Source organism: Anas platyrhynchos, chromosome 6 (assembly GCF_047663525.1).
Source record: "Anas platyrhynchos isolate ZD024472 breed Pekin duck chromosome 6, IASCAAS_PekinDuck_T2T, whole genome shotgun sequence".
NCBI classification, from domain to species: domain Eukaryota; kingdom Metazoa; phylum Chordata; class Aves; order Anseriformes; family Anatidae; genus Anas; species Anas platyrhynchos.
In genome coordinates, this window is record NC_092592.1 from 29014243 (window position 1) to 29041809 (window position 27567).

The 27567-nt window shown below is 43.7% G+C and overlaps 2 protein-coding genes across 5 annotated transcripts in view; one reads left to right on the top strand and one right to left on the bottom strand.

Moving 5' to 3' along the window:
• The window catches only part of SLK (STE20 like kinase), a 49118-nt gene extending 31717 nt beyond the window's left edge, over positions 1-17401 (top strand). For 2 of the 4 annotated variants that reach the window (XM_027459884.3, XM_027459886.3), the window contains exons 10-19: positions 1265-1395; positions 1668-1791; positions 2015-2194; positions 4231-4323; positions 7590-7719; positions 7962-8086; positions 8648-8836; positions 10172-10297; positions 11903-12016; positions 12453-17401. In XM_027459884.3, the coding sequence (XP_027315685.1) occupies positions 1265-1395; positions 1668-1791; positions 2015-2194; positions 4231-4323; positions 7590-7719; positions 7962-8086; positions 8648-8836; positions 10172-10297; positions 11903-12016; positions 12453-12599 (1359 nt within the window). In that variant the 3' untranslated portion in view covers positions 12600-17401. The remainder of the gene's footprint in view (positions 1-1264; positions 1396-1667; positions 1792-2014; positions 2195-4230; positions 4324-7589; positions 7720-7961; positions 8087-8647; positions 8837-10171; positions 10298-11902; positions 12017-12452) is intronic. The other 2 variants (XM_027459887.3, XM_072039761.1) reach the window with 1 other exon arrangement.
• The window catches only part of COL17A1 (collagen type XVII alpha 1 chain), a 40325-nt gene continuing 26479 nt past the window's right edge, over positions 13722-27567 (bottom strand). Inside the window, 23 exon segments of the mRNA XM_027459883.3 lie at positions 13722-18363; positions 18366-18461; positions 18638-18673; positions 18675-18709; positions 18900-18962; positions 19538-19678; positions 19831-20250; positions 20833-20985; positions 21224-21328; positions 21876-21965; positions 22454-22582; positions 22818-22901; positions 23188-23325; positions 23579-23692; positions 24123-24170; positions 24443-24499; positions 24658-24699; positions 24786-24812; positions 25332-25391; positions 25551-25613; positions 26412-26453; positions 26575-26628; positions 27402-27482. Of these exon segments, the coding sequence (XP_027315684.3) occupies positions 18304-18363; positions 18366-18461; positions 18638-18673; positions 18675-18709; positions 18900-18962; positions 19538-19678; positions 19831-20250; positions 20833-20985; positions 21224-21328; positions 21876-21965; positions 22454-22582; positions 22818-22901; positions 23188-23325; positions 23579-23692; positions 24123-24170; positions 24443-24499; positions 24658-24699; positions 24786-24812; positions 25332-25391; positions 25551-25613; positions 26412-26453; positions 26575-26628; positions 27402-27482 (2138 nt within the window). The 3' untranslated portion in view covers positions 13722-18303.

Here is a 27567-nt window from a genome sequence, read left to right on the forward strand (position 1 = left end):
CCCTGTGTGAGTGCAGCCCTAAAACTATCTGCACGTTTAAACTTTGCTAAGAAAAACTGTGAGGAACTGCTATGGCAGCATGGAATATTAAAAATTTGTATAAACTGCAATATTCTGAATTGAACACTCAGTAATGTCTGAATGTTGTGCAGCCAAGCTAGTAGCTACAGAACTGTTAATTAGTTTCTTATTTTGTTACAGGATTATATGCTAATCTGTCTTATTAAAATATAACAAACAGTTATAGACAAGGAGATCTGTGTGTAGTTGTAGTTCACATCTGGTAGTCGAGAAGACTGGTTCAGTGCCTTACACTGCACAGAATCCCTGCTTTACCAGGACAGATCTCTGAGTCTCACGCTGAATTCCTGTCACTTCCATCTTCTGTTTCTCTGTTTAGAATTAAAAGATCTAAGGCAGACAGCCTCTCAAGTCTGTGTATGCCAAGCACTGTACTACTCCTTTGTACTGTATTGATGCAGTTATGCTGGGGTGAATGAGCTTATTTACATAAAGCACGTTCCAGAATATGAACTTTATATCTTTATACTGATATGATTATTGCCATACCACGATAGTAACGGTGTAATCACGGGTTTGAAGAAAAACAACAACAAAAAGGACGTGGCTATGCTAGCATGACTTCAGTGTATTTGCAGTAAACCCTTACACAATGGAGACAAAGTTTCTGCCAGGGTCTCTTTTGTTCTGTCATGAAACAATAGCAGCTTTGAGAAGTGGGAATCTTTCCAATTCTGTGAGCAAGGTCACATGAGTTGGTTACTATCATATAAGAATTAAAAACAAACCAAAAACAAAAAACAAGGAACAACAAAATGGCTTGCTAGTTAAAAGGTGTGAGGAAAAATAATTGAGTAGATGAGTTAGTTGCTATTCAGTTTCAGTACTGTTTTTCAGAATTAAATACCTTTTTTTATGACTGAGAAAATTATAGGCACAAGCCAACAATACTTGCAACTCTCTTCAGCTCTTGAAAATCAAACTGCATCAGTGTTTCATTCAGGGATTACCTAGCTTTTTCTCTGAACGGCAATTTAGATTATCAGTAATCAGTTTTCCTTTGAATAAAGAATGTTTCAGTACATGAGAATTTTTCTAAGTTCTCACTTAAGTGATAACCAGTAACCAAGAACTCCTGATTTATATGCAGCAGCCCTCCACACAAACATTTGAAGTAATTTTTTTTTTTTTTGTTAAAGGAATATGACTTAGATACAGAATAACTTACTGATGTTTTATTCAGGAAACTAGAAGACAGAAGAAAACTTTAAAGAAAACTAGGAAGTTTGTTGTTGATGGAGTAGAAGTGAGTGTAACCACGTCAAAAATAGTTACTGAAAATGACTCAAAAAGTGAAGAAATGAGATTTCTACGGTAAGCTTTTGTAAAAGTACATTTTACAGGAGGTTTTATTGTCTTGTACATAACTGATTTTTTTCACATTGAGTAAAAGCAAGAGGGGTAATGGTCTTATTTTTGTCATGTTTGGCATTGCTTTCGTTTATTTTTGTAAATAGAAAGGAATGCAGAGTGTTTCCTGATGAGATGATACAAAAATAGCTTTAGTGGACCTAAGTTGTAAATGCTTTTTTTTTATTATTTTTTTTATTTTTCTATCAATATTAAAAGTTCTCTTTCATTATTAGGCGTCAAGAGCTAAGAGAGCTGAGACTTCTTCAGAAAGAAGAGCAGAGAGCCCAACAGCAGCTTAGTAACAAGCTCTTGCAACAGCGAGAACAGATGTACAGACGTTTTGAACAGGAAATGACAGTGAGTTTTTTGGATCTTGGTGCTCTTAAAATGTGACATCCTGATGGAGTAGGCCAAATACTCACAACAGCATTACGGGCATTTCTTTGATGGCTATAGTTTAATTCTTGCTACTAATGGCAATATTTTTGTGTTATGGGATGCCAAGCTTGTCTGCTAGAACACACTTGCCAGTAAACAAAATGAAGGTGTTTTTTTTTGTTTGTTTGTTTTTTTTAAACAGAGTAAAAAGCGACAATATGATCAAGAAATAGAAAATCTAGAGAAGCAGCAGAAGCAGACAATAGAGCGGTTGGAACAGGAACACACAAATCGTTTACGAGATGAAGCAAAACGCATCAAAGCAGAACAGGAGAAAGAATTGTCTAAATTCCAGAACATGCTGAAGAACAAAAAGAAGGAGGTAAGAGACAAAGATGATGGTATAGAAAATAAGGAGTATGGCCATAGCAAATGGTTGAGGTTAGGTCTCCTAAAAGTCACATCAGCCTCACGTGCTATAATAAGTTGTGGAGGGAGTACAGTAGTCAATGGTATTCCTTTTGTTTTACTGCCAAAAGTGAAATACAAACAGCTAACAGGAACATTTGGGTATTGACTTAATGTAGAAAATATCATCAAATTAGGAGACTATTTTTCACAGAATATTTAATAATTCTTTTTACAAATAGTAGATTAAGATATAGTATTTTATTAAAGACTGAAAATATTTGAGATTGCTATATTAAGCAAACCAGCTATAACTACTTAGTAAATACTTAGCAAATTAGAATTTCAAAGAAAACAACATGTTCTTCATTAATGAGAAGAAACACTTAAATTCCTGAGTTTTGGTTAATTTATTAGATTTTTATTAAACGCCTGCTGATGTGATTTAGAATTTCTTTATAGTAAGTGTTAGGTGGATTTTGTTCTTTAACTCAAAAAGGCGAGCTAAGAGAGACAAATCTGATGACCTAAAATCTTTTACAATTAATTTCTTGTGTGTTGCACAGTTAAGGCAAAGTGAGTGACACTTTACACTGACACCTTTTGCTTTTGATTTGCTTGCGTTAGAATAAGAGCAGTGTACCTCTATGGATTTTGCCTCATAATAGCTGTTTTATTTCATTTTCAGATCAGCTATATAGTGCTTGTTTGTATATAAATGTCTCTAGTGTTTGCTCTCATAGTTATTAGACTTCCAGAGATTTCTTTTAGAATCTGTACTGTCCATGCTTTTGCATAGAAAGATCCTGTAGTTTAAAAAAAAAAATGCATAGAAAAAATATATTCAATTTGAACTGTCTGCTCATGTAAATAACCATTTTTCTTCTTTTGCGGAACCTCTTGCATTTTTTGAGTCTCTTTCTACTCACTGGTGATTGGGTCCTACATGGGAAAGCGGGAAGAATTTTATATATTTCTCTGAGCTAAAAGCAGTTCTTTCACGGAAACAGGAGTAGCATGTGGTGATTTGGACTCTGTTTTCTGATGATGCTTCCACTACTAAACAAATAGGCATTGGTCTTTGGGTGCATAGTTTTGTATTTAGAACTTCAGAAGGCGATTTACAGTTTGAAGGAAAATGCAGCTGGTGCTCTCAAACTTCCCATTGTTATATTGAGGTGTTTGCAGTGTTAAGGTTTGTAATTCGCAAGTGAGGGGGGGAAAAAAAAAAACACAAAAAAAAACAACAACCAGCAAAATAACAGATTCATATTCAGCTGATTTAGCCAGGTTATATTTAGAATATTTCTACTCATCTAGTCTAACTCATGTTGAACTGAAACAAATGTTCCAGTTCAGCATATGTGTAATGAAAAGTTTCTTAAAAACATAATCAGTTACGGATGGTTTTTGCTTTTAAATTCTTCAGAACTGAACATTTACGACCATTAATATTTTATTTGCTTCTATGATGATTTTTAAGACTTACCCTATGTAGATGTCATTTATGGTTGAAACACTGATAATGGCATCTTGTAAATTCATATTCAAGACAGTGTCAGAAATAGCTCTCTTTCTGTGGAATTCATTTTAAGTTTCCAACCGTTTTTCACAGCTTTACCATGAGGTAAACATACTCTGTAGCCCCTTTTCAGTAGTGCTTTAAGAAAATGCCACTTCTGCAGGTGGCGTTTTTCTTATCTACCGACTGTTCTAGCTGCTGCATGAAAACGCAAGCAAGAGACTGCCATTTCTGAGAGCACTGGGCAGCATTTGCATGCACAAAGAAGCTGGCATATGCCTCTCTCTGCGCTGGCACACCTAAAGCATGCATTGTTCTGTCTCTTTTCATTAAGCTCTCCTCACTAAGCTAACATCCCTGCCACTGAAGTAATGCACGCTTCCCAGTTCCTCTAGTGCTTGACCTGCATGTCCTATGTTCACAATAATGCTTGCTATGGAGAAAAAGTGTTCTTTTCGCCACCTTCTGCATGCTTATATACACTGTAGGTTTTATGTGAAGTGGAGAAAGCACCAAAAGAGCTGAGAAAAGAGCTCATGAAACGCAAGAAAGAGGAGCTTGCACAAAGCCAGCATGCTCAGGTAACAATGGCAGCTTCAAGCTACTAAAATACAAAAGGCAGCAGTATTCACACAGCTTGATAATTTCACTTGTTGTTGTTGAGTGAACATGAAACTTAACTCAAACTAACCCTGTGGATTGCTCTCTTTCTTCAAATATTGCCGTGTCACTTCCCGTGGAGTATAATGTGTAGAATTGTAGGAGCGGTGATTTTCAAGTTTGTGCCGTTAAGCATAATGTTTTGTTACGTTGTGCCAAAAAAATAACTATTTTTCTATGGCAATTTTCATTACAGTGCTTTTGAGTGGTAAGTACCTGCAGGTCTGTCAAATGATGGAGGCTTCAGGCAGAAGTTATTTTGGGGCACTACAAGCACAGGGGAAAAACATATATAGAATAGGTAAGCGTTAGGCATCATGTTCTAGTAGCAGAACAGATTAGGTGAAACGAAACTATTTAACGTCTAAATGTAGGTGTAGAGAAACTTTATAAGACATCATATATAATGTCACGCCTTCAAACTTGCTGCCTTTATATGAGCTATCTGGACAGAGGCTAATATTTCAGAAAAAATGCTGTTGTGACAGCCGTAGTTTGTAGGTGAGTGAGTTTGTACCCCAGCAGAGCAGGTTTGGGTTGAGTAATTTAAAGATTAAATGATTGTGACCTATCAGAAAATACCAGCAGCTCTATCTGATTACATGTTCGGTTCAAGAGGGGATTTCCCAGCTGAGAATTTGATTGAGTTACAGCTTGCCCCATACCCATGATGTGTCTCTAAGCTTGTTAAGGAAACAATTCAGGAACTAAATTTTCATAATGGTTGTGGTGACTTTGTTTCCTTCGCTGGTTTCACTATGTTAAAGTAAGGGACGGTTTTAAAGTTGGAAGATCCTTACTTGGAATGAGGAAGTACTAGGCAAGGTGCAAATGGAGCATCTTAGATGGCCAGAATTTTTACTGTCAGCGACTACCTTTTTTGCAATTAGATTTGACATTTTGAATGTATATTTCTAACATACAGCAGAGGGTTTTTGAAGAGCAGCACTATATTTGATTGTATTCTGACATGGGAAGTACGTTGTGTCCCACAGGGCGTTGCTCAGGTTATGATTCAGTCTTTTCAGTTGTCTTCGTGTACGCTGTTCAACGCACAAATGCAGGATGTAAGTCCTAAAATGCAAACCAAAAAGTTTTATTTCCCTAATTTTCCAAATGTGTGGTTTTCTTCTCCTTCTCCTCATATGTGCTGATCAGTTTCACTGCTGCCTCCAAGAGAGCTAGCACAAATGTTTTATCACTGCACTATTTACTGAAATTTTGATCTTTTTACTGTCCTCTGGGCAAGACACCTGAAGTATCTCTCCAACATGATATAATGCTGTTCTCTGGTGTGTGTTATTTGTTCAGCACATGTGAGGAGTAGTGTGACTTGTATGCTCTGCGTGCAGTGAGATTGTGTATTGTAAAGGTGGGAGTCTAAGATACTGGGCAAAACCAGGTGGTATTTTTTTAAAAGGCAGACTGCCTTGTGCTGCCTGCCTTTTGCACCACCCAGCATGTTCTTCAGTAAGGTCAGTGCTTGTTATTTACATGATACCTGGGTAGATGTGGGAAGCAAAAAGGCCAGATTGATTTCTGCAATTGCCTGGTTTATCTTAGTACTAGCAATTAGCATGGTTTGTGTGTTTTGGGGTTTTTGTGTTTTTAAGATTTACAGTGTAGATGCAGCAGCAATGATATTTAAATTACTGACAGTAAATTCCCAGCATAATTGTTTTTTGACCATGACTACACTAGAGCAGCTGTCCTCATGTACTTCCTAAATCAAAAAACTCCTAGCACTTCATACGTAGCATTAATTATGTGCCCACATGCTCAAAATAAACTTCTAGTTTTTGTATCCTTTCCCTATCGAGAAAGGGAACCAAAGCAGTGTTTTTCTTCAGCCTATATATTTGGTTACGAATGCCTGGCGTCGTTCACAAAGGTGGCCTCCCAGTCCTTTTTTGTACCCCCAGGTCTGCTGCTGTCTGAGCATTCCCCAGCTTCCTCCCTCTGGTTTTGTCACTTGTGCAACTCTGCTGCCCCCTGGGAGAAACGAAAGCCTTGTCTGCTATTCAATGACTTTCTGTGGAGATGAAAATCAAAATTCTCCTGGACATAACAAAGGATTTTTGACAGATACCTAATTCCATATGTTGCTGATGGCACATTCAGTAAAAATAAAGTAAAAAGCCTAGCTCAGGAGGCCCTTCCACTCATCGCCTGTAGCCCAGCACTGTTTTCCTGCCTCACGCCATCTCCGTTCCAACAGGCCATCTTTTTGCTTTGTTATGTATAACAGCAAGCTCTGCAGCTGCTCGCCTTGGCTCTGATACCTACACTACTATTGTGCTTTTTTGACATTTATATCCTGATGGAAGCATCTGCTTTAATTCTTTAAGCGTGTGCGCATGCCTGCATGCTTGTAGATACGTTTGGGGTTTGGTTTTTGAATAGTGGCAGAGAAGAAATGCAACAGGATGTCCTCGGGGTGTGGTGGGGGCTTCCTACTACTACCTTCTCTGTAAGGTGATGCCACAGACTGGAATGCGCTAGATAAGAGGAAGATGCAGGTGATACGGGGACTGCAGCATGCAGATGGCAGGTGTATCACTTTGCAAGGAGCCAGGTCAGCTCTGGTGCACCGAGTCTTTAAGTCCTGCAGGACACAGTTCCCATGAAAGCCATTGGAGTCTTCATGGCAGCCTGAGGGGATTCCAAACCTCCATCAGAAACTTGGTATTTGTGACGTGATAAACCACTTGAGTTCATGACAGGATGAAGCACTTCAGATAGAGATACAAACCTGAAACCCAACATATAAACAAATAGGCTTTACCTAATAACCCAAAGCAAAATAATCAGAAATGTTTTTTTCTTACATTCATGAATCCATGACATTTGATATACTGAGATCAGCTTTACATCAAGCATGTTTGTCTTCGCTAGCTTTGAACCTGCAGTTTGTTTTGAGGAAAGATGAGCTGGAATGATTTACAGATGATTGGTTAGTCTGTTGCCTTTGTTCTTATTTCTGAAAGTATTTAAATATTAAAAATATTCTCTACTCTCTGCATAGAAAATACAAGAGATAGGTAGTTCTATAGCACGAGGCATGTTAGCTCAAATTTTCTTAGCTGTATTTGTTTTTGTGTATATATAACACGGAACTGGGAATTTCATTAAACAGTAATGTGGCTAGAGGAACAAAATTTAATTTATTTCTATTGGTTTCCACCAGGAGCAGGAATTTGTGCAGAAGCAGCAACAAGAACTGGACGCATCTCTAAAGAAAATAATTCAGCAGCAGAAGACAGAACTAGCCACTATTGAACGCGATTGCCTCAACAACAAACAGCAGCTCATGAGAGGTATTCAGCGTCAGACTCTCTCCTTAAAGACATATTTGTGTTGTATCTTAATAAACCAACAGTCTGCCTGAAACTTCTGAAATCAGAGGCCTTTATGACTTATAAGGAACTGCAATAAAGCCATGTGCTATAGAAAAGCTTTGCTCTTAAAATGCAGCTGTAGGCCACTTCTAAACATCCACTTGCAGGTGGATTCAGAATGATTGTATTGTGCTTTCTAAACCAGCCTGCATTTTTTCCAGCTCGTGAAGCTGCAATCTGGGAGCTGGAGGAGCGACACCTACAAGAGAAACACCAACTCCTCAAACAGCAGCTCAAGGATCAGTACTTCATGCAGAGGCACCAGCTGCTTAAGAGGCATGAAAAAGTTAGTGTTGATTTTAACACTTCCTTTTGTGTATTAAATCAAAAATATATTTTATATTTACTTGATTTACAATACATTTCAGACTTGTGATCTCTTCAGGTAGCTCTTTGCTTGCCTAGGCAATACCTGTGCAGGTATTTCCATGCTGTATACGTTCTGTGCTATGTACTGAAAAACAAATAAACCTTAGAGTAGGTCAAATCTTGCAAATCTAAGCCAGACTGTAACTTTACAACTGCAGGAGTGGAGGTTCAATTCCACTAAAGTTTCTCCTTTCAAAGAGCAGAGACAGTTAAAAAAAAATGTAATTCACAAGTTGTATGGATTACAACTGGTAATATATACCATATTTCTTTGATGACTAAACTTTGTATGGGTTGGGCATGATCCAGAGCTCCCTGGAATAAATGGAAGACTTGATCCTCCCTATCCCTACCACTAGGGCAGGGCCGCTGGTTTCTGCTGAAATAAACGCTCCAAGAACGTGCTTATTGATGAAATGATGTAACAGTTATAAAATAACAAGTATTCTGTAACATTTCCATGTGGTTAATGTTTTAGGAAACGGAACAAATGCAGAGATATAATCAACGCCTTATTGAGGAGTTAAAGAACAAGCAAACTCAGGAAAGAGCCAGACTGCCTAAAATCCAGCGAAGTGAAGCAAAGACTCGAATGGCTATGTTTAAGAAAAGTTTAAGAATCAATTCATTAGCCTCTCCAGACCAAGATCGTGAAAAAATTAAGCAGGTAATAAAAATGATTTTAGTAGTGTAGAATCTTGATGTGATGTAAACATAAGTGTGACAACAGGCAAGAATGCACTCTCAGCAAGCTTGCAGGTGGTACAAAACTAGGTTGATGCATGGATGGGTCTGGTGCCATTCAGAAGGATGTGTACAAGCTGGAGAATTGAGCAGAGGTGAACCTTATGACGTTCAACAAAGGCAAACTCAAAGTCCTGCACCTCGGGAGGAATAATTGTAGGCAGCAGCACATGCTGGGTGTTGACTGCCATGAAAGCAGCTTTGCTGAAAAGGCCGCAGTGGTCCCAATGGACAGCAAGGTGAATGTGAGTCAACAGTGTGCCAACACAGCAGTGTGCCCTTGTGGCAAAGAAGCCCAGTAGCATCCTGGGCTGCGTGAGGAAGAGTGCTGCTGGCAGGTGGGAGGAAGTCGTGTACCCCTTTTCACTTGAGGCACATCTTGGGTCCTGTCCTGGGCTCCCCAGAGCAAGACAGACAGCTTAATGTAGCAAGTCCAGCCAAGGGCCGTGGTGATGATTAAGGGATGGGTGGATCGTGGTGTAAGAGGAGAGGCTGAACTTGTTGGATGCTTCAGTCTGGAGAAGAGAAGGCTCAGGAGGATGGTAGTCACATGTATAAATGCGTGATGGGAGGGAGAGCCACATTCTTCTCAGTGGAGCCCAGTGACAGGATGAGAGGCAGTCAGCAGAAACTGAAATAGTTTTATGTAAGTCAATGTAAGTGTATAACTTAAGAATGAGGAAAAAAATCACTGTGAGGGCGGTCAGACAATGGAGCAGGTTGCCTGGAGAGGTTGTGGAGATGCACAGAATTTAGAAATTAGAACTTATTTAGAATAACTGTCATCCTTTAAAAGGGAACATTGTGAAGGTTTTAGAGATTTGCTTTATGCACAGAAGTCCCAGATCATGGTTTCCATATGATGAGCAATGGAAGGATTTAAAAAAAATCTGGGCAGTAAAATCTGGGAAACAGCTCCCTTACTGCTTAACGTCAACCTCAACCAAGACTTGTTGCAACACCTCTGTGTCACTTAGCTTTAGAGAGAGTTAACTTCAGGTGTCTGAAAGTGAAATGTGCTGTGCTTTACAGAGAGATTAGAGTGCAGAGAAAAAAGGAATGGTGGACAAAACTGTGAGGCCATTCCGTTTGTAGGAGTTAAAAATAGAATAAAAATACAGTTGATATTCATATATCTTAAAACCATTCAATTCACTATTACTGTATGGTGTTTATACTTGTTCTGTTTTAAAAACTTTTTGACTCATGTAAACTGTTGTATATAGGAGCACAATACGAATCATCTTTTTAATTTTAGTTTGCAGTTCAAGAAGAAAAGAGACAGAAAAATGAGAGACTGGCTCAGCATCAGAAGCATGAAAATCAAATGCGGGACCTTCAGTTGCAGTGTGAAGCAAACATCAGAGAACTGCATCAGTTACAGGTTAAAAATAGATGACATTAAATGAACGTTCAGTGGGAAGATTCACGTTAATAACAGGCACAGGCAAAGCAGAAACACCTTTTCCTGCATTTTTACTGATTCATGTGGATTTTTTTCAACGTTGCTTTTAAAGGCCTGCATGATACTGTTTAACCAGGCTCAGAACCTAACATCAATTAATAAGAAATCATTTTACACATAAGAAGAGCTTGAGCCATAGGCAGATGGTAGCTCCTAGAATATTTATCGAGTTCCCAGCACTGTTCTGTGTAGGAAATGTTTCGTTTTAACCTCCTTTGCTCAAATGTCATTATTTGGAGCAGAGGTAGGCAGCACCAGCCATTGCCCACAAGGCATGGAGTCTTTGCGAAGTGCAGGCTGCCACTTTTGAGCTTTTGGAAGCTATTTAGAAGGAATGCTCTTCTTGCAGTAAGGAATTCAATGCTGTTGTTTTTCGTATGCATTTTGTAGAAGTTGGTTCTGCATACTGAAGGCCAGGCATCCTTTTCCATGACGTCTGCTTTTTCTCTGCTTCGGGACACCAGGCAGTTTTAATGCATTAAATGATCACCTGCTGATCACCTTTGTATAGAGAGAGGTTCCATCTTCCATTGGCCAGTGAAGCTACTTCTACCGATGGCTTTCCTGCATCTGGTGAAAACAGGCCCTGGCTGCGCTACTACTAATACGCCCCAGCAAATGCCCAAGTACCGTGGGAGTCTGCGTGAGACTTTCAGCTAAAGCAAAATCAAGCAGATTAGGGCTACTCTGAGCCACATCAAGAGAAGTTGGCCCTTAGCTGCACTCAGGACTAGCCAAGTGCTTGTCATTTTTGTTGCTGTGCTTTCGTACTCTGCATCAGAGCCAGCTGGGACTGGAGTCTTAGGAACAAGAAGGGCTTTAGAGACTGCAGTTGCCAACTGCTCTTTAATATTAAAGAATTGTTGCAGCCAAATGCTAAACCGTATTCTTGCCATGCTTCAAAAGGCCCCTGGCAGCTAAACAAACATGTATAACTTAAAGGAATGTGAAACTTAATGTGTGGTTTGATTATCCTTCTCATTACAGGGTGATTCTGTGGCTGCTTCTATGCAAGCACGTTTCTGTCTCTCTAGACCCCATTTGTTAGTCTCAACTCCTTCAACTCACCAAGAGTTGAAGTATTGGAAGTATTCTTCCAGAAGTTTGGAAGTATTTTTCCAATAAAAAAACAACAAACTAACTCCTTTTTAATGTAATTGATTTTAATAAATTATACAATTAGAGAGAAAATTCAGAAAACAAAGCAGAAATGCTGCGTGACCTTGGGTGGTGTTATTAGGCAGTGACCACAGTTTGGAGTAGCACTGTCGGCTGCTCTCTGAATGGTGCTCAGCAACATGTTTAGATTTACAAGTATTTCTTATCTCCATTGGTTCTGGTGGCAAGATCAGCTCTTGATAATGCAGACCCACAACAAACTTTTATCTTGTAATTATGTACGTCACTGTTTGCACAGGCTAATAAGCTAATTAAAAAGAATTAGGACAACATATGTCACTAGACAAATAGTAAGTTGTCTAATCTGAATTAGTTTGACAAGGATTATCTTTATCTTGTTTTAAGAATGAAAAATGCCATCTACTGGTTGAGCATGAGACTCAGAAGCTGAAAGAGCTGGATGAAGAGCACAGCCAAGAACTGAAGGAATGGAGAGAGAAATTGAGACCAAGAAAAAAGGTAAATTGGAGCAGTTTGAATTGGAATATAATGAAGTGTTAAACCTAGCAAATACAGATCATATAAATTTTGCTGAGGAGCAGAATTGAGCTATTATACAAAACTGCTATAGTTCACTTATAATAAGTTAAGATAGGTGCAACAAAAAAGGCTCACAATTATCAGCCTCTTCCTGTGGTCCTCTTGCAGGGCATGTGTGCATATTTGCGTATAAAACCTCTTAGCTGGAGTAAATCTGTTTTAGGACTCTATTTCAGAAGCTAATAGGATATTTAAAAAAAAAAAAAGAGGATGAAGTAACAAATAGAGAGGATGGTGGTGGTAGCTGTTTGTTTGTTCATTTTGTTAAGATGTTGTATCAGACTGTCAGCAGTAGAACAGGCTTCTTATACTTCCATTGCCTTATATTCATATAACAATCTGATCTTGCTTTTAGACACTGGAAGAAGAATTTGCCAGAAAACTGCAAGAGCAGGAAGTTTTCTTTAAAATGACTGGAGAATCTGAATGCCTTAACCCTTCAACACAAAGCCGGATTTCCAAATTCTATCCAATCCCCAGCCTTCACTCCACTGGGTCGTAACTCTGGGAACTGCTGTAGGTTTTTCATATTTGGAGTTCTTCATCCCCGTCGTCTAACCTGATCTAATCTGTGGAGTACATCAAAAGACCTGGCACTTTTTGTTTTCGGTGGAGACAATCAGTGTCACGATCATTCTTTTTTTACTACTTTGAATGGAAGAAAAGAGAAAAGGAGTTGGTGTATAATGGTAATGTGACGTCCTTCAGATGTTTCAAGAATGTTTTTTTTTTTTATCTCAGTCTCAAAAAGTATGTTATCTATGGTTTTGACTTTAAGTAAGCCTAAAATATGAATTATAACCTTTCTCATCACAAAAAAACGGTTTCTTATGTGAATATTTAAACTGTATAAGTTCTGCTACTGTGTTTTTAAGTGTGTCATTTCTACACAAGAGAATTCCACAACTGAAACTGCCACAAGAGGTTTAAAATGTTAGTGTTGAGCAGTGTCTTCATAGTGAGGACTAAAACTAATTGCTCAGAACATGCCAATAATCATAAAAAATGAACCCTTGTGTTTAAATACGGATGGTAACAGTAAAAACCTTTACAACTTCTTTAAAAAAAAAGAAACCTCTGGCATAAATTAAACTGAGCTGATCTCCATTACATATTTTGTCCATTAGTTCCATAATGAAATGGGGTGCTAGTTTAATTAATACAGTGCCTGAAACACTTCGGTATGCTAATCCTGGCAACAGGGTAGTATTTGTCACTTATGAAACAAAAACAAAGTAAAGCTCCTTTGCATTGTTGTTACTGTACAAAACAGAAGATTTCTTGCTGCTACTGCCATTTTTGTTGTAAATCCTCACCCTAAAATATTTTGCACTAAAATATGTAAAGGTGAAAGAAATGCTAACTTTAAAATGCACAGTTTGTTGTTTTCCTTAGCTATTACAGGTGGTTAGTTCTACAAATCGAAAAGCTGTAGAATGTATTTTTTAGGAAGCATTGTGTGAGACGCACGCGGTCGCTCTAACTGTACCGGGAATGGGTAGAGCCATCCTTCTGTTCTTACCAAAGCCTGTTCATTGGAACTCCATTGCAGAAGTGGAGGTGGGTGGTTGTATTTATGGATAACCATGGCAGAAGTCTGATTTGGTTGGAAATGTTAACTTGATTTTTTTTGTTTGTTTTAGTCATTTTATTTTATAGAAAGATTTAAGTTAAATATATAGACAAAATACTTAATGAAGCTGTTTTTTTGCTTTTGTGTTGCCACGTACTAACATAGACGGTTTTTATTTTTTAAGTTCATAGATGTAAAATAAGTTATTTACCTGACTGATCTGCAGTGGAAAAAATCTGAAATGTTTCTCATAGCTGGTAGGGAAGGAAAAGTGTATTAGGTCACTTTTACTGCACTCCTTGTGATGGTTCGAGTCATATCAAGACAGTATTATAAGCTGTATTTGGTATGCTGGCGTTGAATTTGTAAAATAGTATTTGTTTTCTGTTATTTGAGGCCTAACTTTCTAGTCTCTTTGGGCGTCAACTGCAATGTTGGTTTTGTTTTGCTAGCTTGCATTTAATGTGAGACTGGTGAACATTTACACGATGTTCATTTCATGGGAACAGTATTGATGCACATGAATGAACTCAAATTAACATAGGACTTTAATCAGATGCGGTTGAAATCTTGGATGCTGAAATCCTTGGATGTTGCAACTATACCTTCTCAGTGAAGACATTTAAAATTTGCAGCACAGTAAAAGCAGTTGGAAAATGCATGTTTTAATTTAATTTTTGTAACTTTTTGATAGCATAATTACTTTAATAGCTAGCCTTAATTTCTGGCATTTTATTATATCACTGTGTATTGTGTACTGTTGTAAATTCACATATCATTATCTCTAGAATGTTATCTGTTGCTAAATGCAAAGTTCCTTAAGTGGTTTGTTCAGTAGGCTGAAAAAAGACTCTGAAGGCCTTTCCTTTAAGTTCCACCATCATAAATTGACTGTTACTAAAATAATGTTAAGTAATCTTCACCTCTGTATTTAACAGAATTTGTTTGCAATTTTGTATGGAGCAGGCTCAGTGATTTATTTGGAGAGTAAACTTGGCAGGCAGATTTCCTCTTCTGGATTATCTCTGCCTTTATCCACATTAAATTCTCAGAGAAATGTTAATCTTCTTAGATTTTTGGCAGTTTCAGTGATAACTTGCTAATATATATTGGCATAGTGGTTACCTCTGTCTACGTCTGGTAAATCTTTAATTTGAAGATCCTTCTCACACAAGCTCCTGCAATCTGACCTCACTGTAAATTGTACAAATGCCTGAGTTGTGTGGTGCAGGGAGGGACTGAATGTAGCAGTCGAAGCCTTAGCGAGTCCTTGGCTGTGTCTGGAGCTGTAGAGCGCTGTTAAGCAGCTGCAGTCTTGTGACTGTGCTGAGAATTGATACCTGGTGTGCAAATCCACTTCTCTGGGATAACAGGAGCTAACATAGGTACTTACATGGTTAGATTGAAAGCCAGCGTTTTATCAGCATTGTGGAACATGAAAGAGGAGGTGTATGCTGTTAGGGCACTGTCAGAAAATCCAATTCAAATAGATTTAGTCTCGCATTGGCCTGGAAGAGATCGTCTGAGATATAAAATCCAATCTCTCTCCTATCACGTGTCACATAATCCCTTTAATAAATGGTAGGAGCTCTGTCTCAGAGGTAGTTAGGTGTGTTTTCTGTAGTCAAAACAGTCTGCTAGCTTGCTGAGTTTCTGGCAGATCGCATTTTTTCTACGTGCCCCTCAGAAGCTGAGCAAATACTGGTTCGTGCTCACCTTCCTTTTACATTGTAGCTGCTGGCTGCAGGAAGATGAACAAAGGCCCTAAAGCACGTGCACCACAGCGCAGCGCATTGTTCTCTGCTCCTCTATTTACAGTTGGTTTGGACAAGAAAAATATCTCCATGCAAGCTCATGGCCTCTGACGGATTCAGACCTCACAATTTTTAATCAGCTCTGAAAGCAGATTTCAGCACTTGCTAAATTAGCTTTCTTGGGATGGGGCATTGTAAATAGAGGAGTCAGCAGTTCTTCTCACAGCCTGACAGTTACGGGAGCTCAGCTGCTCCTGCCAGTGCAGCCCTGCAGGTGGACCAGGGAGATCTTTGGATGACCAAGCTCTTTTAAACTTAAATTAGTTTAAACTTTGCTGTTGCTTGGGTGAAGAGGGAATACTCCAGCACGTTTGCTGCTCTGTTTCCCATAGAACTCCGCGGTTTTCTTTCAAGCTCTCTGCTGAATGCATAAGAAGCAAGTGTGGCACGAAAAGCTATGGTATGGTATGGAGGTTACTTCTGTGGTTGACTAGATTTATGCTAATTTATTGTTAAAGGTTTTCCTTTAGATGTTCAAAGTGAGAGGGGGCAGCGCTGCAGCTGTTGGTACCACCGCCCTGATTCGCGGTGTCCTGACCACAGGCGTTCACTCAGTGATTCTTCACAGGACTTTGTTCGGTATCCAACCCCTCACATGGCTTAAGATCCAGCAAGCCAGGTATTTAAAAATGATTCTTCTATCCCAGAGACCTTTGATATATCTACAGGGAACAGGATTTTTTTTCTTAATGAATACATAGGAACCTTAGCACCTTAACAAAGTCAGAGTCTGATAGAGCCAGGCAAAACAGTAATATAATTGCTTTCCTCAGGCCACAGTGTAAAAATGTCTTTTATGGCAGGAAAATGAAGACAGTGGTGCCGCAGTCTTTGGAGCTCAGGGAAAGGAAGAGCCCTGATGCTGGCCACCACCTGGGTAACTTCCTGCTTTGCATGTTAGCAGTTACAGCCCTGTCATTGTACTGCAAGATCTGTACTTCTGGATCTCAGAGAACCTTCCTTGTGTTGATGTGTCCACATGTGTTTCCCAGTCCCTGACTGTGTTTAATTCACAGCAGGCATGAAATGAGGTCAGAGAGAGCTAACCTTCCTCAGCCCCAGACAAGGCGGGGCCAGGATGCCCTGGCATGTTTCTTAGTCTTACAAAGGATGAGAGCAGATAAAGGGAGGGAAAGGAAGAAAGCTTCATAGCATTTCTCTAGCTGGGAAGGTGATGTTGTTTGCAGAGCTTTTAGTTGTTTTTCAGCCTCTTTTTCTTGCCTCAGTCCTCGTCCTTCGTTTCTGTAACTACTGCACTCCTGGCCCAAGGGCAGTCGGTGGCTCCAGAGGGAAGCAGAAGCCCTCTTAAGCTAAAACATGCTTAAAGCAGCAACTAAGGGCTCACACACTTCTCTGCACTGAAAGCAGAAGGGCGTTACTGAGCCCCGCGTTGCTTTGATTTTATGAAATACCTTCCACGGTTTCCATGCTAGGTAAAGGCCCTTTCTCTCTGATCATCAATCACCCAGGTTGAAAGGGGGAAAGAGCAGGAACTAAGCATTCTAGAGCCATCCAGTGACACCCAGCTGTTGCGCTGTCCTGCCCCTGTTCTCTGTAAGCAAGCCAGGCAGGGCGCTGTTTGTTCTGTCACAAAGCCTGGAAATGCACGGCAGCTCCTGCCTCACCTCGTCCCAGCAGTTCGTTGAATGTTTTATGTTCACAAACCAAGTTAATTTTGCCTTACAGGAAGCAACCAAAAATCAGGAGATGGATAAATAGTTGGCTAAGGATCTCTGTATGTACAGCTCATGGAAATAAATTTGCAGTAGCAGCCATACAACAGGTTTTTTTTGTTTGTTTTCTGTGTTTTATTTTTTTTGGTCTCGTTTTTAAAAGCAATTTGATTTCATGGCTTTCTGTAGAATATTGTAATAATTCTGCTGTAAATACAATAAAAATCACAGTTTGCTGAGATGACCTCTGTTTTGTTCTTGGAATACGTGCATGAAATACAAGGGAGCTGTGAGGGAATTCCAAATTCACTCCAAATTCCAAATTTGGGCTGCCTCCTCTACAGTCCATCCTGTGACGCGAATTGCCTCAGGGCAAGCAAGGCGATGTGGTAGCAGTGTGCAGAGGCCCCCAATAACGAGACTGAAAACCACCACACCAAGAAAGAACTCGCTGCCTGCTCCTGTCATGTACTGGTGTTGAGAAGCAAAAGAGCAGCCCTCAGCTGCTCTGACCACACGCTGCATCTGCTACAATCACCGATTTTGGTTGACTGCCCAAGGTGACACTGATAGGCACATGCAGGGTATAAAATACACTTTAATGGGGATGTTTACATTAAAAAGTTATTTTTTCCTGATGTTTAAAAAATAGAATACGAAAATATTTTTTAAAAGTCAACAAGTTGTTTAACAAAAGTGCTTTGGTTCTGTCCCTGTGCATGCCCCCACCTGCTTCACCAGGTCCTCCTGCCTGTGGCCAGCACAGCAAACATGTGGAGAAGAAATCCTGGGGCGCTCAGAAAGCTGTCCCAGAGCTTCCTACAGCACTTTTTGTCTGAATCTGATCTCTAAAAAAACCAGTTGTTTGGTGGGGAAGAATTTCTTTTTTCTTTTTTTTTGCTGAATATGTGGATAGTTGATTAAAAAAATGATTGATAGGTTTTTACATAGCCGGGAGTAACACAAGAAGCCTGGGCTGGCTGGGCCGCGGAGCCCTGGTCAGCCCCCAGACGCACACACCTGGGAAGTCGGGGCATGAAGGCACACATTCACAACAGGAGCAAACACCCACAGCAGGACCGTGCTGGACACGTCCCAGAGCCATTCAAACCTCAGCAGCAACACCGAACTATCGAGTCTAAGGAGTTAGCTTACTGGCGAGGACATGTTAGCAGTAAGGCAATGAAGATCCACACAGATTCTCTGTGGGCTGCTAGCAACGCTGCCCAGTGCAGAGCTGAGTTGGCTCTTTCCTTAAACCCCAACGCTTCTTCTTTTTCTTCTGCCAACGTACACTTGTTCACCTGGGCACAAGGATATTGAAAGGCAGGTTACTTGAAGCATTCATATGGGGAAAACAAAACACAACTTTAAATCAAACAGACACCCAACACGTATTGTGTCAGTTCCCCAGAGCTGGGCCGGTGTCTGGGGGATCCTCCAGCCCAGCCCCACTCTCCTGGGGGGCAGACGTCCCTACCTTTCTCGCCTTTCTCTCCTTTGGGTCCTCTTTGCCCATGGCGTCCCGGTGGGCCCATCGGTCCGGGGTCACCTGAAGGAACAAGAAGGCCGAGTTGGCCCTGAGCATGACAGCCTGCAAGCAGGGCCAGGCAGGGGAAGGGAGACCAGGTGGGGAGGGTGCTTGGGCTGAGGGCCTGCAGCGGGGCTGGGACCCCGAGAGCAGCCCAGCGCCAACCACCCCGGTGGACACGGCGTGAGAGGGAAGGGGTGGCCAGCCTTACCTTTGGGTCCGGGGTAACCCCGCTCGCCCTTCTCACCAGGAGGCCCCTGGACAGTTCCATGTGCTGGAGAGGAAAATTAAGGTGAGCATGAGTGAGCAGGACAAACCACCTGCAGAGGACTCTGTATTCGCTTAGAGAAGCCCTGAGTCACACGGGAAGGCCATCGCTCTAGGTTAGATGGGGTTAGACTGAGCAGGGCAGGATTTTTGCGAATGGTTTTGGTCCCAATAAAGTCCTGGGGGCAGGCTGTGAGCTCATGGCACCAGCACTGCGCTGCCACCCCTACAAGTGCCCTGGCTGTCACCAGGGCTGGAGCTGGTCCACGCAATGTGAGAGCAGTGAGCAGCAGCTCTCTCATTTTGCCCTACATGTGGCAGCCCAACCAGCTTAAAATGGGCCACAGGGTTTGCAGGTCTTTAGGGTTTGGGGTGAGTTTCCTACAAGTCGTGGGAAAGCCTGATGGCCTTTCTAATGATGAGAACAGCAAGGGAGGAAGGGGATGGAAAGACCACCTGCCTCCAGCTTTGCATCTTGATTAAATTTCTTCAGCATGCAAGGGTGAAAGGGTTATTAATGCTACAAGAGGCTGGAGAGACCTCATATGCATGAGCCAGAAACACCAGGTCAACGTCACTTACCTCTGAAGAAGTCCATAAGATCCTCGGTGACATTGCCATAGGCTGCAAAGACCCTGCTGATTCCAGGGGGACCAGGAGGACCTGGGGGACCTGGTGGCCCCTGTCCAGTGAAAGACATCAGGTCCTGGAGGATACCTCGGCCTGAGGAGATAAAGACGTTGTTTGAAAGGAGCTGTGGCTGGATGCTGGGGCGGGAGGATGTTAGGGATAGCTGCGGGCAGCAGAAAGAGTGAGGGAAGGGAATGGGGCGAGGGAATGGGATGGCAGCATGTACAGGGAAGCGTCCCACTCACTCTGCAGGTTCTCTGACACGTGGCGCGCCAGCTCGTTGTAATCCAGGGACCCAGAGAAGGAGTTGCTGTAGGATCTGCCGGAACCTGCTGATCTCCTGTGGGCCTCCTCAGCTGCCAGCAAGCCATCAAAAGAGCCATCACCACCCCTGGAGGCACCGTAGGAGCCCTCGCTGCCCATGGAGGCACTGTACGATGACATGCTGCTCATGGAGCTGCTGTAAGAGCTGCCTGCGCCCAGCGATGCCCCGTGGGAGCCCTCAGCACCAAGGGATCCTCCGTGCAACCGCTCAGAAGACAGCGACTCGCCATACACTGACGCCAGAGACCCAGCCACCAAACCGCTGTCCCCTTTGGGTCCTGGTGGTCCCCGCGGCCCAGGGGGCCCGGGCGGCCCCGAGATGTAGCTTCGAACTTCATCACCTGCAAAATACAAGAGGCACTGAGGGGATTTCAGGGACATGGGGATACCTGCCCCCCCCCACCCGATGGTTCTGCAGATGGGTGCACTGCTCTCAGGCCGAGGACAGCAGCACTGCCAGAAGGGCCTTCTGCGCCCAGGCTCCCAAAAGTGAGGGCACCCCCTTGTCCTTCAAAGGCTGCCCTGGATGATTTGCCAGCATGACAGCTCAGGCCAGTGCTGCCTCACAGCTGGCCCAGATGCCCTCCAAATCTCACATCATCATTTTCTCTGTAGGAAGGGGTTTGTCAAAGAAAACACTTTTCCAATGGCAAAAGTCTGCAGCTGACCTTACTAACGGCTCACTGCTCAGTGCAGGCCACTCGGGACTGCCCAGTGCCTGTTCCTTTAGGCTCACAACAAGGACTTTGGCCTTGCAGTTGGACTGAGAGGAGGCAGGCCTACGGGGTGAAGCTGACTGCCCTACAGACTGTAAGGGAAGTGTTGGGATAAGCCCGCGGGGATAAGGTGGTGTTGCTCCAGTGCCTCCTCAAGGAAGGCTGCTACAGGGCTGCCTCAATGCAGGATGGACACCATCCCCTTACTCTTCAGGTACTGGATCAGCTCGCTCCGGAACTCGTCGCTGTTGGTGATGTCTGCGTAGGACAGGAGCCCGGTTCCCGAGAAGCCTGGTGGCCCTGGAGGGCCCGGCGGGCCAGGTGGGCCCTGCACTCCGGAGATGGAAGAGTATCCCACATCTTGAGAGAGAGGAAGAATGATGTACAGTGAGAGGACAAGCAAATGGCACATCTAGGAATCTTGTAAGCTTAAAGGTTCCAACCCCAGATTCCAGCCCTTTCCAGCTGAGATTTTTTCACGTGACCCGGTTCCCAGTGGGCACTCACAGGTCCCAGCGAGCTAAATCTCAGGCTCAGTTCCCCCCAGCACCTCCAACCAGAACCTCCCTGCCAGCTGTGAGAAACCCAGGTGCTTTACTTTGTAGGTAAGCAGAGATGTCCTCCAGAGAGGCGCCGGGTGATCCAGGGATCCCTGGAGGCCCTGGAGGCCCTTGGGGACCAACGAGACCACTGAATTCAGAGTCTGCAAGACACAAGGGAAGATAAGATGTTACCCAACCCTCTGCAATTCTGATGAACTTTCCCTGACAATATGGTAATGCCAACTAAAACCAAGCCTGGGGGACTTTCTTCTCCCCAGCACCATATAGTGCGGCCTTGCTGGTGCAGCCCACTTCCCTGAGTGGACACCCCAAAGAGTGTAGAGGTTCATATTTTTAGATATATTTTTAAAAAGTCCAAGAAGCTCCTTTATGCTGCAGAGTTTGAAGATAAATCTTCTCAAGAAGCAGCCACTCGCGGTCTGTGCGGGTCCTGGCATTGCCCAGGAGGCCCGCAGGGCTTTAACTGAGGCAGAGAGGATCACTGCAGTCTTGTAGAGGGCTATTTGTGGTGACAGCCAAAAGGAAAAGTTCTGCACTCATAAATGAGTTCTCTGCAGATCGGGGATGATGGTAGGGACCCTGTGGCAGTGCCCTCACATATTGAGCTTTGTTAGTGTGACTGAGCCTGGAAAAAGCTGCTGGGGGTGTGGAGGAACCCGTGGCACGGGAGTCAGGAAGTTGGCTTACTTCGCAGGTATGCTGTTAGCTCACTGTATGATATGCCAGGTGTCCCCGGAGGCCCAGGTGGTCCAGGGAGCCCAATGTTCATCCCAGAACCTGCAAAATCAGACAGATCCAACAATAGCATGTTACCAAAAGGGGCTGTGCAGTGGGAGCAGGTAGGCTGCAGGGCTCGCTCGCAGGCAGTGCAGGAAGGCTGCTGCAAGTTCATCGCCTGGGCTGCCTTGACACGAAGTGGGCATAGATCAACTCCTCCCCAGTGAAATATATCCTGGCCGCAGACCCAGACAGAAAAGGAAGATAAAGGAAATTGAAGGCATTGATGGGACTCCTAAGATGGCTAAGGTGAGGTGATGGCCCTCAGCTCAGTTCTTAGCAAAGCAAGAACTCATTCCTCGTGCCTGGATAATGCCTTAGTCACAAGGTATCTTTGTTCTATTCCAAGTCTCTCACAATCTCTGTGAGGACGTCTCTGTACTTAGGGTTTCACTCAGCCAACACTGGAAAAGTTTTCATCGACTGCATGAGCTATTTGGCCAGCTCTCAAGAGAACAGAGGGAAATACACACTAAAATGACCCTTACTTGACAAGTAGCTGATAAACCGCCTGGTCAACTCATCATAATCCAGTGACAGAGCCATTCCATCTCCTCCTGGTCCAGGAGGCCCTGGTGGGCCCTGGGGTCCAATCAGATATTGACGAATCTCTTCTCCTGGAAATGAAAGACATTTCTTTAGGACTGTCCAGCTGTTTTAAAGAAGCCAGGTGTGAGGGGTTCGCAGCTGAGCTGAGACCTCTCCACTAGAGAGATCACTCAAACCTATGGACGCAAAGCTCCTTTTCCAGCTAACTCCAGCTGGAGACAGGAGACTAGAGGGAAGGGCAGACCTCCAGGCTGCTGGGATGCTTCATCCCCACCTCCCATGTTTCTCTTCAGGGCCACTTACTCTGCAGCATGTCCAAAAGTTCTTGATACAAAACTGATGTAGATGACACTGAACTGACATATGACTGATAACGATCTGAAGAGCCTGTGGGAATAAAAAGGTTCTGTGTCAGCCAAGATTAAGAGGAGGAAGCAGGTGAAGAGGGGTCAGACAGGGACATAGGAAAGGTGAAATAATCCAGTTTAACTGCTGGAATGGGCTTCCCATGGAAAGCACCACAAATCAGCTGCAGTCTCACACAGGCTTTAATGGGCTGCTGCTTAAAGGCTGTTGTCTCTCCTGAGGTTCCGGTCTTCTCGGTGTTGCACAAGCTCAGCAGGGTGTGATTTGGTACTCACAGAGCTTACCAGCACAGGAACAGGGTGCTTACTTGTCATATAGCTCATAACCCGCGCAGCCAGCTCCGCATAATCCAAGCTATTCCCATCTGCAGTGGTGATGATCCCGGGTGGGCCTGGAGGGCCTGGTGGGCCTTGGGCACCGGTCAAATAATGCCTTACGTTGTCACCTAGGAGGGATGCCCAAGATATGCTCACATCATTAGAGGGAAGATGACGGCCAAATGCACAATTATTGGACCATTTTCCCCTAGGGAAAAAGCAGGGCTACAGAAGAACAGTTCTGCAGAGGCCACAGCAGACAACTGCACTTCATAATATTCAAGAAAAATAGGGCTGCTGCCTCTAACAGTGACAAGGGGCTCAGGGAGCAAAAGGAAGACAGGCATCTGCTGACCTGCAGCAAAACCCAGTCATACTCACTTTTCAGGTAGTCAGTGACATACTGCTGGATCTCTTGAGATGAACTTCCGCCTGGGCCAGGAGGACCGGGTGGGCCGGGAGGACCTGGGGGTCCCTGAATTTGTCTGGATCCACCTACAGAAATCATCATAAGGAATGTTTTTGGCATGGCTGCATTAGACCAAGTAATGCTAAGCATTGAGCTTGCATTAATCCCTTCCCACAGGTCTGGGAAGAGCTTTGGGAATGACCTATGCAGTCAGTGGCTCCCCTTCTATCCCCAAACACACTGTAAGCATGGGCTATTAGGTAGCGAGTCTTTAATTCATTTGGCATCTTACAACTCAGCCTATGCAGATGGGCAGGGCTGCATCCAGAGATTTCCCTGGCTTCACACTGACAGACCTGCTCAGTTTGTGCACTGAAAACAAAGCTGGGCAGAAATGTGTATAGAGAGCAAAAAGCACCCAAACTCATTAAGGCTAACCCCATTGCCCTGCTGCTCCCAGTCCCAGACAGGAACATCAGCATTTCCTGGTAGCATCAGAGCAATGACAGTTCTTACCTCGAGATGTTCCTGGGATGCCAGGAGCGCCTGGGACACCTGCATCACCTGGAAAATAGAGTGAAGGAGACAGACAGTTATTGCAGGTTTCACTGCAGGCTGCACCCTTGGTTTGTAAAACAGCTGAGCTACATCTTGGCAGAGAGGCCACCACCGAGCCCTTGGAGGAACTCAATTGCCCCGGTTCTGCTGTGCCTGAAAAGGCAGGGGTGGGAACAGCTGCAATTCCCAAAGGAGCAGGCTGCTCCATCCCTTAGTCCCAACCCGACACAGCCGTGTAAGGCCACCAGCAAAGAAAGAAGGAAGATTTTTAACTTCACCTTTGGGTCCTGGTGGACCTGGTGGGCCTGGAGGTCCCTGCATGGTGACTGTACCACCTGCCAATTGCCAAAGGAGAGTTAGAGATTCAAAGGAATAGAACATGTGGACAAAATCCTGGCTCCACCAAAACTGAGTTAGGATAGAGCAGGACTTTGCCCCCTGGCATCTGCTTATGGACAATGAATTTAAAGGAGGAAAAGGGGTACAGACTGACCATGGGAGAAGATTCCTGGAAGGCCAGGTTCACCCGGTTCTCCTGCATGGGACACAGAATGGAGGAGCGGTCATATACACAAACAAGCCACGCTGCACCCCAGGGACATCCCCTGGAAGCTTTCTCACCTGTGAATCCTCGTGGACCTGGTTCGCCTGCAAACAAGGGAGCAGAGGAACATCGTTAATATTTGTTTTGCTCTGATCTGCAACAGCAACCCAGCCCAACCTGCAGAACAGTCTCGTGGTCTTCAATTTGCAGGGCAGGAATGGGGAAAGGGATTAGATCCTTTCTTTTCCTACCAAGTGAGAGCTGAGCTATGCTTAACACGGCCACCTCCTCACACTGAGTTACTAAGTCCATGTTCTATTTTGCAAAAAGATTGTTCCCCTTTCTTTAATGGCAAATCTGAAGTTTTGAATGTTCTTGAATATCAACGGCTTGCAAGGTTGGGCTATGAATACAACAATGCCTTGACATCAGTACTGGAGACTAATAAATTTCTTCAACAACTGACTGTTTTTACTGAAGCAGGCAGGAATACTACTTAGTGACCACTGTGCCAGCTCTCCTACAGCCACAGAAAGGCAGGAGAGTTTCTGCATCCAAGCCCTTCCTTCTGCCTTTTCAGTCTGTGGTGCTGAGATCCATTCAGAATCTTGCTGAGGACTCACCTTGGTCTCCCTTCGGGCCTGGTGGACCTGGTGGACCCGGTGGGCCTGAGAGGAATGTTTCTGTAATTAAAACAAAAATGTTTCTTTATGACATCCAACAGAACATGATACAAGTTTCCTTTGGTTTCACCTGTTCAAAACCAAGGGTATGCTCTCTGGAACCACAACAGGCAGGACATTCCCAGGGCACAGGTGAGGGAGTGAGTGGGAGGAGCCTACCTGAGGTGGATATAGAAGATCCTGGTCTCCCTGGTGGGCCTGGAGGTCCTGGCAATCCCTCTCCTATGCAAAAGGGACACAAACAAGCTTCAGAAAAAGTGAGCCTCAGTAACGTGAGCAAAGGCATGTTAGAGCTCCTCCATCTCCAGCCATAGAGATAACTCAAAATTTTCCAAGTATAAGCTAGTGTCATTATTTTCTGTGCATAACTCTCCCATTTTGTTCCTTTTAATTATCATTTGCCACTATAGCAGATGTAGGACAGAGAAATTCCCCTCTTTGCGGTGCAGCGTGCCTATCCCAGCTGGCCTTTGCTGCATTAAGAGAGAAGGTTCATATGATCACACACCAGACTTGCTCCCCTTTGCTACTGAGCAGAAAGCAAGGAATGGGGTTATGCTCTTGTCTGACACCCCCCTGCATGTCCCCTCTTCTGGCCGTGGAAGGCAAGCTATCACTTTGCTACAAGAAGTGGAGTGGGGACACTCATGGTCAGAGCTGCTACATCTGTCCCCAGCTGGAAGTTAAAGCTGGATAAGCAAGAATTAAATACAGAATTGTTTGCAGTTGTTTCCTTTGGGGATTTGAGAACACTGAGCTTCTTCCCAAGAAGCATGACTTATGACTTACTAGTCTGTCTAGCAAACCTTTGCCAAAGCAAATCTGCTCCCTTGGGCAGCATCTCACTGCTGTGAAACTGTATTAATAGGAACCCGCTATGTGAAATCCTGCTTCCAGTGAGGTCAGTCCTAACAACTCCCAACATGTCCAAAATCCTATCTGGCGTACAGCGAAGTGCAGGACAGAGGCACTAAAAAATACCTCACTTTTCAGGGTTGTTTCAGAGAAACAAGCTCTTACCTGGTGGGCCACGAGGTCCGGGGGGTCCCTGCACAGATTCACCTAATGATGAAACAAACAGGGGTGTCAGAGGGTGTTCACATGGCCAGCTTCATGCTCCAGAAGCATGCCGAGTGTGTCTCTGTGCCCCTGCTTATGTGCTGAACTCTGCTGTATTACATACCTGGTGGTCCAGGGGGACCTGGTGGTCCTGCTCGCCCTTGTAAATCTGCCATCACTGTGCAAATGAAACACAGACAAAAAGGAAAAATTTGTTGCTGTGAAGCTACTGCAGCTATGGAAACACTTGGTATGTTGCTGATAGAAGCTCCTGCAGTCAATGGTGGACCCAGGCAAGTGTGACTCTGATGTCCTCTGCCTTGCCTCTTCTGCCTATTCTACACACTTACAGAGGTCCCAGACCCTAAGAATCATGGCTGTAAGTGCATCACACATCTAGCTTCGCACTTTCTTCAGGATGCTGCTAAACCATTCTGTTCTGCTCCACTTATTCCCATCTTGAAATAGCATTTTCCTCCTGTGAATTCATCCTCTAATTTGCTGAGAGATTCTGATTTCCTTCCCTCCTTCTTGCTCAGATTAACGTGCCCTTTTAAACCAGTTCTCCCCTTACAGATGGCTCCATGTTTGTACTACTCAGGGAACCTCCCTGTGCAAACAGTGTCTGAAAGGCCAGACTGAGACCCCACAGCCCTGTGACCATCTCTCCTGCTGAGAGCTGTTCACTAACCACCCCTCCATAGCTTTCCTCTCAGTGCCATGAGCCTGGTGCCATCTAACTCCTTTTGAAAGCACTCTGGGATGCACGGATGATAAGCAGGGCAAAAAGAGGTGGCTGGTATTGGTGTCCCACCACTAATCACATGCACACACACTTGCCCTACGGCCTGTTGAGGGGAAGGAGGTAGAGGCACCTCCTGTTGGCCGGGAGCAGCCTCAGGGCCTCCAGCACCTGTCCAAAGGAAGGAGTGGAAAGCCAGGCCCACTTACTCTGAGATGCCAGTGATGAGACTTCCGTCCTGATAGTTTCTACCACAGCTTCACCTGGGGATCCCTTCTCACCCCGTGGACCTTTTTCAAGAAAAAAAAGAGAAAAAGAAAGAGAAAGCAAATTAGTTAACTGACAGAGGGTGACATTTTGTACCCACACCTCATC